The sequence below is a fragment of the Ceratotherium simum genome, chromosome 3 (assembly GCF_057802395.1).
Source record: "Ceratotherium simum simum isolate JZ-2026a chromosome 3, ASM5780239v1, whole genome shotgun sequence".
Taxonomy (NCBI): Eukaryota; Metazoa; Chordata; class Mammalia; order Perissodactyla; family Rhinocerotidae; genus Ceratotherium; species Ceratotherium simum.
In genome coordinates this window covers 38,016,775-38,031,347 of record NC_141902.1, presented here as the reverse complement: position 1 = coordinate 38,031,347, position 14,573 = coordinate 38,016,775, and the positions used below count along the sequence as shown (strand labels likewise).

Below are 14,573 nucleotides of genomic sequence, written 5' to 3'. Positions count from 1 at the left end.
AGTCTCAGGAGATGCAAATGAATGTTTCCAAGTGCTAAGGAGACCAGGGCGGTTAGGGGAAACCTATAGGTCAAGAAGGAAAGCTACAAGTGTTAAGACAACCCAAGAGCCTTTGGCAACTTCCTGTGGCTGCTTCAACCCTGCCTCAGTGGTCCCAGCCCCTGCAGACTCAGTTTCTTGGAGGAGCTGCCAACCCTGATGCCTGGGATTAGACAGTCCTGTCTTTATCCCATGTCATTATACATGGTGCCTCTCAATTTCTTTGTTCTGAAAGTTCCTCTTCCTTCCCAACTTGATCATAGTTAAGAAAAATACTGTTGCATCTTTTTGCCCTGAACCCAGCCTCTTGAGCTGCTAATAAGGTAGAATTATTTCATAATAAACAATATTGACACTGGAAGCTTTTCAGTGGCCTGCTGTGTTTACATGGTGAGAAATTCTTCAGGCAGCAGTCATTCCAGGAGGGCTGGGCAAAGCTGGGAATCCAGTTTGTAACACAAAACACCAAACTTCAGGCCAACTGGTTTAAAGTCAAAACTGACCTTCCAGGCTAAAACCCAGGAATGGGCCCTGCCCAGGGCAGGTTTAGCAGCTAAAGATAGTGATAACTAGTTAATCAGGACAGACACACTTGACCAGCGTTCTTAGACCAGCTGGGTTTTGGTTCACAGCTGCCCTGGAAGATCTCAGGCTACCTACCTGTGCCCTCCACACTTTGAATGAGAGTATTTCAGAGCCCCTGGGGCTAACCAAGGGTAGAATTTTAGAATTGCCCCCCAGCAGACTTGAAACCAGCCCTGTCCACCTCAAGAATTCCAATTGGGCTGACCTGGGCCCCCTGTGGACCCACATCAGTCCCTGGAGTTCCTGTCAAGTTGGTATACTGGGCTAGTGTCACAGTTTACCTCCCTCCCAGGAGTGGCTAAGCGAGAGGTTTGGAACTTATGTTGAGTGCTAGTTTTTGTCAGGTACTTCACATGGGTTATTTTCTTTAATCCTCACGACAGCCCTCTGTGTAGGGGTTACTTCCTTCACTTTGTGATTGAGGGCAATTCGGTAATTTGCCTGAGGTCATGCTAGTAGTATGAGGAAATTCAAAATTTGAAAACACATCTCTTAGACTCTAGAACCTTCTTTCAGTGAACCATGCTGCCTCCTAGCTTAGAATAGTAGAAAGAAGCTAAACATCCCTGTTTTTTTATTGAGATATAATTGACATATAACATTATATTAGTTTCAGCTATACAACATAATGATTTGATATATGTGTATAGTGAAATGATCACTGCAATAAGTCTAGTTAAAATCCATCACCACACAGTACAAATTTTTTTTTCTTGTGATAAGAACTTTTAAGATCTACTGTCTTAGCAACTTTCAAATATACAATACTTATTATTAACTTTAGTCATCTTGCTATACATTACATCCCCATGACTTATTTTATAACTGAAATTTTGTACATTTTGACCTCCTTCACCTATTTCATCCACCCCCCACCCCCACTCCTGGCAATCACCAGTCTGTTCTCTGTATTTATGAGTTCAGTTTTTGTTGTTGTTTTTTTTAGATTCCACATGTAAGTGAGATCATGCAGTATTTGTTTTTCTCTGACTCATTTCACTCAGCATAATGCCCTCAAGGTCATCCATGTTGTCACAAATGGCAAGATTTCCTTCTTTTTTATGGCTGGATAATATTCCATTGTATATATATACCATTCTTTATCCATTCATCCATTGATGGACACTTAGGTTGCTTCCATGTTTTGGCTATTGTAAATAATGCTGCAGTGAACGTGGGGGTGCATATACCTTTTTTTGTTTGTTTTTGATGAGGAAGATTTAGCCCTGAGCTAACATCTGTTGCCAATCTTCCTCTTTTTGCTGAGGAGGATTGGCCCTTAGCTAACATCCGTGCCTATCTTCCTCTACTTTATATGTGGGACGCCTGCCACAGCATGGCTGGATAAGCGGTGCACAGGTCCACACCCGGGATCTGAACCCTCGAACCCCAGGCCGCCGAAGCAGAGCACGCAAACCCAACCACTACGCCACTGGGCCAGCCCCTGCATGTATCTTTTTGAGTTAGTGTTTTCATTTCCTTTGGATAAATACCAAAAAGTGGAATTGCTGGATCATATGGTAATTCTATTTTTAATTTTTTGAGCAACCTCCATACTGTTTTCCATAGTGGCTGCACCAGTTTACATTCCCACCAACAACGAACCGGGTTGTTCCCTTTTCTCCCCATCCTGGCCAACACTTGTTATTTCTTGTCTTTTTGATAATAGCCGTTCTAACAAGTGTGAGGTGATATCTCATTGTGGTTTTGATTGGCATTTCCCTGATGCTTACTGATGTTGAACATCTTTTCGTGTACCTGTTGGCCATCTGTATGTCTTCTTTGGAAAAATATCTATTCAGATCCTCTGCCAATTTTTTAATCAGATTGTTTGTTTTTTTTACTGTTGAGTGGTATGAGTTCTTTATGCATTTTGGATATTAACCCTTTATCAGATAGATGATTTGCAAATATTTTCTCCTATTTGGTAGGTTGCCTTTTCATCTTCTTGATGGTTTTCTTTGCTGTGCGGAAGCTTTTTAGTTTGATATAGTCCCACTTGCTTATTTTTGCTTTTGGTGTCAAATCTACAAAATCATCGCCAAGACTGATGTCAAGGAGCTTACTGCCTGTATTTCCTTCTAGGAGTTTTATGGTTTCAAGTCTTAAGTTCAAATCTTTAACCCATTTTGCATTAATTTTTGTGTATGGTGTAAGATAGCGGTCCAGTTTCATTCTTTTGCATGGTGCCATCCAATTTCCCCAACACCGTTTATTGAAGAGACTGTCCTTTCCCCATTATATATTCTTGGCTCCTTTGTTGTAAATTAACTGACCATGTATGTGTGGGTTTATTCCTTGCCTCTCTGTTCTGTTCCATTGATCTGTGTGTCTGTTTGATGCTAATACCATACTGTTTTGATTACTATAGCTTTGTAATGTAGTTTGAAATCAGGACGTGTGATGCCTCTAGCTTTGTTCTTCTTTCTCGGGATTGCTTTAACTATTCAGTCTTTTGTGGTTCCATGCAAATTTTAGCATTGTTTTTTCTATTTCTGTGAAAAATGCCTTTGGAATTTTGATAGAGATGGCATTAAATCTGTATATTGCTTTGGGTAGTAAGGACATTTTAACAATATTAATTCTTCCAATCCATGGGCATGGAATATCTTTCCATTTATTTGTGTCTTCAGTTTCTTTCATTAGTGTCTTATAGTTTTCAGTGTACAGGTCTTTCACCTCCTTGGTTAAATTTATTCTTAGGTATTTTATTCTTTTTGATGCAATGATAAATGGGATTGTTTTCTTAATTTCTCTTTCGGATAGTTTGTTATTAGTGTGTAAAAATGCAACTTTACTGAATTTATTTATTAGTTTTAACAGTTTTTGGTGGAGTCTTTAGGGTTTTCTATGTATAATATCATGTCAGGGGCCGCCCCATGGCGTAGCAGTTAAGTGCATGCGCTCCACTGCTGGCGGCCGGGCGTGCCCCGATACGTTGCTTGTCAGGCCATGCTGTGGCAGCGTCTCACATAAAGTAGAGGAAGATCAGCCCGGATGTTAGCTCAGGGCCAGTCTTCCTCAGCAAAAAGAGGAGGATTGGCATGGATGTTAGCTCAGGGCTGATCTTCCTCACACACACACAAAAAAAATCATGTCATCTGCAAATAGTGACAGTTTTACCTCTTTCTTTTCAATTTGGATGTCTTCTGTTTATTTTTCTTGCCTAATTGCTCTGGCTGGACTTCCAGTACTATGTTGAATAAAAATGATGAGAGTATAAATAAATAAATCTTCAATAAATAAATCCTTGTTTTATTCCATAAATAAATCCTTGTCTTATTCCTGATCTTAGAGGAAAAGTTTTCAGCTCTTTACTATTGAGTATGATGTTAGCTGTTATTATATATAGGGCACTTCAAACAGCTTGCCACACACTAAGCATTATGTAAGTGCTAGCTACTATTTTTTGGAATGTAAATGATTTCTGACTTTCTCTATTATAAATAATGCTATAAATGAACAGCAGTATTTATAAATATTGTGTGAATTTTTAAATATTTCTTTAGATCAGACTCTTAGAAGAGGCCTTGCTGGATCAAAGTGTCTGAACTTTTCAAAACCTCCTGATATGTACTGCCAGATTGCTTTCTAGAATCATTGTTATCAATTTACATATTCACCACAAAGCCACCAATATTAATAAATACCATCCTTTTTTTTTTCCTCGTTGTCAATTGACAGGTGAAAAAGGACTTAATTTTTGTGTGTGAGGCTGAACATTTTTCATGTTATTAACCATTTATATTCTATGAATTGTCTCCGTGTTCTTTCTGTATTTCCTTGTAGTTTTTTTTCTGTATTGAGTTCTTTATATAGTAAGGATTGTGTTGTTGGTCATATTTCATGGCGTTATCTCCCTCAGTTTTCATTTCCCCTGTCTTTTATTTTGTCTATGATTTTTGACTTAAAGAAATTTAAAAATTTTCCTCGTAAATCTGTTCATTTTGTGTATGTGTGCCTGCACATGTGCACATGTGTGTGTGATTTCTTCTCTTGCTTTAATGCTTAGGAATTTCTTCCCCATCCTAAAGGCAGATTAATAGTCCCATTATTTTCTTTCTTTTAGGTTCTTTTAATTTTGTTTTTTGTATTTAGTTTTTGATCTATCTGGAATTATTTTGGTATATGGTTTGAGGTGAACATCTAACTTTTTTTCCACTCAGTGTAATACTTTTTTTTTTGTGAGGAAGATTGGCCCTGGGCTAACATCTGTTTCCATCTTCCTCTACTTTACACGTGGGACACCTGCCACAGCATGGCTTGACGAGGGATGTGTAGGTCCATGTCCAGGATCTGAACCTGCAAACCCCGGGCCGCCGAAGCGGAGCCTGTGAACTTAACCACTATGCCACCGGGCTGGCCCCAGTGTAATACTTTTTAATAATACTTTTTACCATACATTGAATTTTTACATTTCCTACTGTATAAGCCAGGCTTATATGTCCCATTAATCTTGCCTTTCTGTTTTACGATACACTTTCTCAGCTGACAGAGAATATCGAGGTTCAAGTTCTTTGGCCTTGGGGACCCCAAAAGCCTCATCTTCTGAACTCAGAAGGCGATCCACATCTGGCCCTGCTCATACGCACCAGGGGGCTTTCCTTTCTAATTGTTCTACCCTCTGTTTTATGAATCACACATTCCTTACGAATCACGTTAACTTTCTTATATTTTCAGTACTATACCTGAGTTAACGTCATCATTCTTTAATCTTTGTTTTCTCCTCTTCTCTGCCAGGTTAGCATTTCTTTGCCTGTATGTCTGCTCTCATTTGCTCTTCACCCCAATGCTTCCTGTGAAGCATTTCTTCATCCGGAGTCTGTGCATTAAAACCTGTTTGTATGAATTTGTTCTTTTTCTAGTTTTCTTCCATTACTTTTCTTGGGTTGAAGTTTTTTAATTAACCAGAATATCCTTTAACAAAAACATTATTTCAATGTTTTATTGCAACCATGTCTCTCTTTTTTTACGTCCTTTTCTTTTCTCAGTACCTTTTCCCCATTAAACCAAAACTCTTATATTTCTCCTTTAAGCTGGTCTGGGGCTTGAAGAGAAGTGGGCTCTTTTACACCCTATCTGGAATATTCTTTCCAGCTCTCTGCTGGGAGAACTGCTACTCACCTTTCAGACCCAGCTCAGGTATTGCCTCCTCTGGGAAGCCTTCAGGGCTAAAATTAGTGACTATCTTCTCTGTGTTTTCATTCTTATGGACCACTTTTGTGGCATCTCACACTGTAACCATAACGTAATTCATTGTTTTCATGGCCATCTTCCTTGCTAAGCAGTGTCCTCCCTCTTTAGTGTCTGGGAAATGCCTTTTTCTCTGTATCCCCAGCTCCAGCTCAGCCCCTGCATATCCTAGATGCTCCATCAGTGGGTCCAGGAGGTGGGGTAGATTCAAGGCTGTACTGAAGGGCGCTCAGAGAGCTCTCCCTCTACCCTTAGACGTGCCTCCCTAGGAATGAATAGCAGCCTGACCTTGACTTTCTTGCCTCACCTGTCTCCCTACTAGTATCCAGCCAGTGCATGAAACTGGTCATTTTTTCCTTTAGATCCTGAAACACAGAATGTTCAGCCCCTTATACCTTTAAAGGGTGATTTGGAAATACCAGGCCTTGAGGTAATGGGGGTCTGGGATTCATCAAGTTGATTGGGGCAGTTGTGTTTGGTTGTAGATGTTGGGAGTATGGGAGGCTGGAGGAGTTGGGGTAAGATGGGGGTCCACCCAGACGGGGAGTGAGGTAACCTAGACAACTAGACCTAGGTCTAGTTGTACTGTTGCTTCAAATAAAATCTGCTGAGACTGTTATAGACATTTGTCAAAGGAACACAGTCTGGAAAGAGAATTGATAAGGAAGCAAATTAATATATGTAGATTAATTTCCCATTATTACATAATTAATTTCTTTCAGTTTGAACAATTTTGTTTCCTCATTTAAGTAAAAAACCAGTTTTCTGATATAGAACATCCAAAATGAATTACAAAACACAAAACAGGGCCGGCCCCGTGGCTTAGCAGTTAAGTGCGCATGCTCCGCTACTGGCGGCCTGGGTTTGGATCCCAGGCGCGCACCGACGCACCGCTTCTCCGGCCATGCTCAGGCTGCATCCCACATACAGCAACTAGAAGGATGTACAACTATGACATACAACTATGTACTGGGGCTTTGGGGGAAAAAAAAGGAGGAGGATTGGCATGGATGTTAGCTCAGAGCCGGTCTTCCTCAGCAAAAAGAGTAGGATTAGCACGGATGTTAGCTCAGGGCTGATCTTCCTCACAAAAACAACAACAACAACAACAACACAAAACAGTATTTAATGTCATTCCTTTAGAATGAAATCCCAAAAGCATTCTCTCAAAAAAAAAAAAAAAAAAACAAAGAATGTACTACCACCCAGGTGACCCAATGTTCCTTTCATCTTGCTTTCTTTCTGGTCCTTCTTGCCCCCTCTCTCCCTTTTACTGTCCCTCTTAGATTTACAAAAAAGAACATATAACACTTTTAAAGAGCCCCGCGATACAAAAGAAACCATCTTCCACAGAATCCCCTAACATCAGTAGGGCATGCCTGCTAATCCTGGTTCTGAGGAAGTTCATCCTGAGGGAGGTGTCAAGGGTGAGGAGATAGACACCCCCTTCTCCCTGCCTTTTCCTGTCACCCATCGCAGAGAGGGCAGACCTGGGACCAGAGAGAGAAGTGGGGGTAGAGAGGCGGAAACAAACCCCAAAAGACTCCTGTGTGTTGGAATGATCAAGGGGGAAGGTTTAGAAGGAGGCCCACCATGCAGTCAACATTGGAATCTAGACAAGAGGGCGGGGGAAATGGAGAAAGAACATTAGCTTTTGAGCTTTCTGTTATATATTTTTGTATTGTTTTACTTACTGAAAAAACAAAAGACCCTAAAATATAAAGAATATATAATAGAGGCTTGGCTTCAAATAAAAAAATGAGGGGCTGCCCCGTGGCTTAGCGGTTAAGTGTGCGCGCTCCGCTACTGGCAGCCCGGGTTCGGATCCCGGGTGCGCACCGACACACTGCTTGTCTGGCCATGCTGAGGCTGCGTCCCACATACAGCAACTAGAAGGATGTGCAACTATGACATACAGCTATCTACTGGGGCTTTGGGGAGAAAAAAAGGAGGAGGATTGGCAATAGATGTTAGCTCAGAGCTGGTCTTCCTCAGCAAAAAGAGGAGGATTAACTTTGACAAAGGAGCCAAGAACATACAATGGGGAAAAGAAAGTCTCTTCAACAAATGGTGTTGGGAAAACTGGACAGCCACATGCAAAAAAATGAAAGTAGACCCTTACCTTACACCATGCACAAAAATTAACTCCAAATGGATTAAAGACTTGAATGTAAGACCTGAAACTATGAAACTTCTAGAAGAAAACATAGGCAGTACGCTCTTCGACATCGGTCTTAGCAACATCTTTTCAAACACCACGTCTGACCGGGCAAGAGAAACAATAGAAAAAATAAACAAATGGGACTACATCAAACTAAAAAGCTTCTGCACAGCAAAGGAAACCATCAACAAAACGAAAAGACAACCTAACAATTGGGAGAAGATATTTGCAAACCATACATCTGATAAGGGCTTAATCTCCAAAATATATAAAGAACTCATGCATCTCAACAACAAAAACTACCAACCCAATTAAAAATGGGCAAAAGACCTGAACAGACATTTCTCCAAAGAAGATATACAGATGGCCAACAGACACATGAAAAAGATGTTCAAAATCACTAACTATCAGGGAAATGCAAATCAAAACTACAATGAGATATCACCTCACGCCCGTCAGAATGGCTATAATTAACAAGACAGGAAACAACATGTGTTGGAGAGGATGTGGAGAGAAGGGAACTCTCATACACTGCTGGTGGGAGTGCAAACTGGTCCAGCCACTATGGAAAACAGTATGGAGATTCCTCAAAAAATCAAGGATAGAACTACCATATGATCCAGCTATTCCACTGTTGGGTATTTATCCAAAGAACTTGAAAACACCAATTTGCAAAGGTACATGCACCCCTGTGTTCATTGCAGCGTTATTCACAATAGCCAAGACTTGGAAGCAACCTAAGTGCCCATCAAGGGACAAATGGATAAGGAAGCTGTGGTATATATACACAATGGAATACTACTCAGCCATAAGAAACGATGAAATCCAGGCATTTGTGACAACATGGATGGACATTGAGGGTATAATGCAAAGTGAAATAAGTCAGAGGGAGAAGGTCAAATACCGTATGATTTCCTTCATTAAGTAGTAGATAATAACAACAATAAAGAAACACATAGGGACAGAGATTGGATTGGTGGTTACCAGAGGGGAAGTGGGGAGGGAGGAGGGTGAAAGGGATAATTCAGTACATGTGTGGTGATGGGTTGTAATTGGTATTTTGGTGGTGAACATGATGTAGTCCATGCAGAAATTGAAGTACAATGATGTACACCTGAAATTTTTACAATGTTATAAACCAATGTTACTGCAATAAACAAAAAATTTATATAAAAAAAAAAAGAGGAGGATTAGCATGGATGTTAGCTCAGGGCTGATCTTCCTCACAAAAAAAAAAAAAAAAAAGAAAAAGAAAAGAAATGAGGCCGGGGACACAATCGAGGAGGCAAAAGGAAGAGAAAGGGAGAAAAGGCGAATGATAAGGGGCCTAAAGAGTAAAGATGATGTTTCAAATGTAAGACTTTATAAAAGTATGACTTTCCCTTCCCTTATATTTTTTTAATAGTGAAAACAGCTCGATTTTGTTGTTGTAATTTTTTAATGGTGAAAGCTAGGTTGGAGTGGGGAGGCCAGCAGGTGGCCCAGGTGAGCATAGGTAGGCAATTGGGAAGGTGAGAGGCAGTTCTGCATCCTCGCTCCTCAAGGCCTGTCCTGGGAGTGGTTCCTGCTTCCTCCCGCTCTTGAGCTGGTGAGCTTGGTTGCCCTGGCTAGTGGAGGTGTGGTGCTGGCTGTGGCCCAGCAGGTGGCAGCACACCCCAGAGGTCCTGGGCTAGGCAGCTGCCGGCCCTCCTTAGCTGTGGAGGTGGTAGTGGAGTCAGGCATCTGCCCACCGGCCCTCCCCTGGGGGCACTGGCTGCTTGCCTCTGCAGGTCCTTATTTTGCACGCTTTGGATAGACGTATTTATTGGTTTCTTCTGAGAAGCCCGGAAAGCCAGTCTGTTTAGCTGCTGGTGGAAGTTCTGGGTCCAGAGGCTCCTCCTCCCAGGAGGTTTGAGCAGCAGGTAAGATGTGCAGGTGGAAATGAGGGCAAGGCCTCAGGAAGCAGAGGGCAGATTCTGGGATTTTGTGCTCTGCCTTCCCTTAGAACAGCTGAGTGGTAATATATGAAAGAGAATCTTGGTAGCTATGTTTGTTTATTTTTACTAATGTAAGAAATAATAATTTATTTCTTTTTAGTTTAGAGAGATGCAAAGATAAAAACTAAAAATGGACAATAACTTCCTCACCAAGATAACCCCTATTGACAATAAAAATGATAATAAAATAAGACTTTTTTGAAGTTTGAAAATTTGAACTACAGAGAGGTATAAAATGAGAAGTGTTTCCCTCCCCTCCACCTTAGCCTCTCTCCAAAGGAAACCACCGTTGAGTTTCTTATGATTGCTTCAAGAAAAAAAGAAAACAAAGGTCTTGCACACGGCTGAGTATCTGTAACTATTTATATTTCTTTTATTTGTTTATTTTAAACCCTGAAGTGATCATATTGTATATACTGTTCTAAGCCTTGTTTTTTTTACACACTGTACCTTGAAGATCTTTCTTTTTTTTTAAATTGAGATATAATTGACATATAACATTATATTGGTTTCAGGTATACAACGTAATGATTCCATATTTGTATATATTGTGAAATGATCACCACAGTAAGTTTCGTTAACATCCATCACCATACATAGTTACAAAATTTTATTTTTTTCTTTTGATGACGAGTTGAAGATCTTTCTAGTCAGCACATATAGACTTCTGTCATAATTTTTTTAATGGGTCTCCCTGTTGATGGAGATTTTGGGTGGTTCCAGTTGGGGGCTGATATAAACAGTATTACAGTGGACATCCTTGTATATTTATTTTGGCATACTTCTAAAAGTCCAAACTCTTAGGAGTAAGTCAGAGGGAAAGTACATTTTAAAATTTGATGGCTAAATTTTCCTCTAGAAAGGTTGCCCCACTTTACATGCCTGACGAGAGTGTATGAGAGTGCCAGTTTCCAGGTGGCCGTAGAGAAACCTGCCCCTGCCAGGAGCCCTTTGACATCCACACTGGTGAGATTGGTTGCTCGGCAGGAAGTAGGCACCGCCCCTCTGCTGCGGGGCAGCAGCCAGCTGGCTCCATGGCCTCTGCCTTCTCAACTGCAAATCTCCTTGGTGGTTGTGAGGTGACTGTGTCAGTGTGGGAGCTGGCAGCCTGTCTTTTAGCGGTGGGGAACACTCCCTCGATTTCCGTTACTGCTTTAGCAAGGTTTTCCTGTCTGTCCCGGGGTTAGAGAGTGAATAACCACATCTTCTGACTCTTTCCAGGTGAAGAAGGCATATAGGCAGAAGGCCCTCTCCTGCCACCCAGACAAAAATCCGGATAATCCCAGGGCAGGTGAGACTCTTAGGCACGGGAAGAGGGAGACCTGCTCACCTGGGTATGGTGTTTCCCTGTCTCCGCTCCCATGTGAGTGCTGTGGGGTGCTGCTGCACACAGCCTGGCTTTGGGTGCTGGGCCCCAAGGCTGCACTTTGCATGTTAGGGGCATCTGGTCAGTTGCTGATTCGCACGCCCTTCTTTGCTGGTCCATCATCTGCCGACGTCAGCTTTTCTGCCAGCCTATGGCTTCTTTGAGGGGCGTTTTTGAGGGAGCACACCATCATCAAGTCTAACTGTTTTTCTCTTCTCTCTTTTTTGCTCCTTATGTTTAGCTGAACTCTTCCACCAGCTTTCTCAGGCCTTGGAGGTACTGACCGATGCTGCAGCCAGGGTGAGCACATCCTCCTCTATCTGAATTGTCCCCCATGGATAGAGACCACCGTGGCACCTCACCCTCCATCTTCTATACTCTGCCATGTGGCACAGACCTTGCTGTCCCAGCCTGGAGACCCGGTCACCAGGCTGCTTCCCAAAGGCTCTGGGGCCTGGTGGTGGGGCCAGGTGGGGCTGGGCTCTGTGCTTCATCTCTGGCTGACTACTCCTTGGTGTTCCTTTCTCCTGCCAGGCTGCATATGACAAGGTCAGGAAAGCCAAGAAGCAGGCAGCAGAGAGGACCCAGAAACTTGATGAGAGAAGGAAGAAAGTGAAACTTGGTAGGTGACATCGTGCTGCTGGGTGGCCTGCAGTTTCCCAGGGCCATTTTCACGCAGCTCCCTCACCTTTCTTCTCGGAGCTTCAGTTCCAACAACTCAGCTTTTTCTCCTGGCTCTGGGCAGAACCCTGTTCTTAGGGGCGGATCCTGAAGGACACTCAGAAATAATAACAATGACTAGATTTACCATTAGCTAAGCACTGTGAAAAATGTTTTACTGTCTCTTTAATTATCACAACTATCCAAGGAGGTAGGTATTACTACACCCATTTTTTATAGACAAAGAAGTGAAGGCACCGAAGGGATGAGAACTTGCTGGAGCTGGGATTTAAGCCCACGCAGTGTTCTCAGTCACTGCACCGTCCCGGATCTTTACTCATCCCAGCCTTGTTTCTGCACAGAGCTTTCACTCCTAGAAGTCCCCTCAGAAAGATCCAAAGAGGGCCAAAGACCCTGATTCTTTTTTTTTTTAAACAGCTTTATTGAGGTATATTTTGTATATCATAATATGCACCCATTTCAAGTGTACCATTCAATGATTTTCAGTAAATTTACCGAATGGTGCAACTGTGACTAATTCAATGTTAGAACATGTCCATCACCCCAGTAAGATTGCTCCAGGCATTCTTTACTCGATTTTTCTCCCCTTCTTGCCTATTTGATGTCCGTATATTTAATATGTACATATACCGTCCCAATACACCCATCTCTCTATCCAAAACAAACAAATAAACCTGGAGGTTCTAGGTAAGTAAAGTGCACAGAAAAGAAAGCAGTGAGTCTCAGGCCTGAGAGAAGGCTTTGTCACGGCAGCTGGCCTGGCATAGGGCCACAAGCACATTTCTCTTGGAAGGCGGGCAGGGCTCCGGGACCTGGGGTGGTGTCTTCACAGAGTCGGCCAGCTCGTGCTGCTGTAGCCAGTCCACAGTGAGGCTCGGTGGGTATGAGTTGGGAGGATAAAGGAGACAATGGGAACTCAAGCTCACTGGTGGGAAAAGCATCAAAGCCAAAGCAAGGTCGCAGGTCAGGCTGTGGTGCCAAACCACAGGAACAGAGGCCAGCAGCTCCACCCACTGGCATCCCTGGCGTGGCCCTGGGCCGCCGACATAAGCACCCACCCATGCCCTGTTCACTGATCGAGAACCAGCTTGGTCACCGTGAGCTGATTTAACTCTTCCAGACCCCAGCCTCTCAGCTGGAGCCTATAATTCTTCTGTGCGATGACTTTTCTCAATAGAAATTAACTTGGGAGCACATGGGCATGGAGGGAGGGGTCAGAGTTACTGTATGGTTTCATCCTGTGTGAGACCTTGGGGAAGCAGCACGAGCTGGGCGGGCTGAGGCCATGTAGAAACTGCTTAGACCAGACATTGGGTCATTAAACCTTTGTGCCTAGACCTGGAGGCCCGGGAACAGCAGGCCCAGGCCCATGGCAGTGAGGAGGAGGAGGAGAGCCGGAGCACCAGGACGCTAGAGCAAGAGGTGAGTGTCCAGGCACACTGGCCTGAGGCCATCTGCAGGAGGAGGAGGGTGGACCTAGGTGGCGGTTGTGGGTGGGGAGGGCATGTGCTTTCCACCTTTTTCTTTGGGATCTGGGTAATCTGTCCCACCCGCAGGTTGCTGAGCCCTAGCCTGCAGGTGGAACCTCCCAGGGACCTTTACAAGGTGAGCCAACCTGGAACTGGATCTGCACAGAATTGTCAACCCCCCAACCCCCGCTCTGCAGATAGAACGCCTGCGAGAAGAGGGTTCCCGGCAGCTGGAGGAACAGCAGAGGCTGATCCAGGAGCAGATACGGCAGGAACGGGAACAGAGGTTGAGAGGTGAGAGTCCATCACCCCCACCCGCCCTCGCCTCCGAGGCAGCTCCAGATGCCCAGAGTGGCCACACTGGCTGCTTGGTGGAGTCGCTATGGAGGCTTCCACCTGCTGGAACCCCAGGGACACCCCACTGGGACACATGCCACCTGTCCCTTCTTCCTACCAGTTTTCTGGGGCCTATTTGCTTTTCACTCTGCCTGCAATCTCCTGGCCTCTCTTGTCTCAGCCCCAAGCAGAGCTGGCTCTATTTTGAAGCAGATCATCAGGGGCAAAGGCTCTGGGACACTTTGTTTCAGTAGAACTGTGTGGTCTGTACCTCCACCTCTTGCCCCCAGAAGGTATTCACAGCCCTTCGTTGACAAAGTGCTAACTGTGGCCCTCAGCAGGCAGCTGGGCAGACCAGCCCTGGGGTGGCAGCTCCTCGGAATGGCGGTGGGATTGCCTCTATCTTGCCCACCAGGCTCCTCAGCAGGGCAGGGCAGATGCTGCCCTTGGTCAGGAGTGACTTTTTCTAGGTCCTTATGGCCCTGGGCTGTGTCTCCTTTGGGAGAACCTCTGGCTTCCTCATATTCTACCTTGCTAATTTCCCCCAATTTTCTAGGAAAGGCAGAAAATCCTGAAGGCAGAGTGACCCCCAAGCTAAAGGTGAGCTCTGGGGGATCCATGGGCGGCGTCACACTACCTTTTGTCAGCAAAAACAGATACTTCCGGTGGCTCAGGGGTTCTGGCAGGGATGCTGGATCTCTGGGAGCCAGCACCACTACCCACATCCTCCCATTCTGCTGCCTGGGGATCAGGATGGCCTCTCAGAG

The 14,573-nt window shown here is 43.9% G+C and overlaps 1 protein-coding gene across 2 annotated transcripts in view; it reads left to right on the top strand.

The window, feature by feature from the left end:
- DNAJC17 (DnaJ heat shock protein family (Hsp40) member C17) overlaps window positions 1–14,573 on the top strand; it is a 35,132-nt gene that overhangs the window by 13,019 nt on the left and 7,540 nt on the right. For both annotated transcript variants that reach the window (XM_004421424.3, XM_087425280.1), the window contains exons 2-7: window positions 11,176–11,245; window positions 11,562–11,620; window positions 11,855–11,942; window positions 13,338–13,423; window positions 13,668–13,764; window positions 14,363–14,406. In XM_004421424.3, coding sequence (XP_004421481.1) covers window positions 11,176–11,245; window positions 11,562–11,620; window positions 11,855–11,942; window positions 13,338–13,423; window positions 13,668–13,764; window positions 14,363–14,406 — 444 coding nt within the window. The remainder of the gene's footprint in view (window positions 1–11,175; window positions 11,246–11,561; window positions 11,621–11,854; window positions 11,943–13,337; window positions 13,424–13,667; window positions 13,765–14,362; window positions 14,407–14,573) is intronic.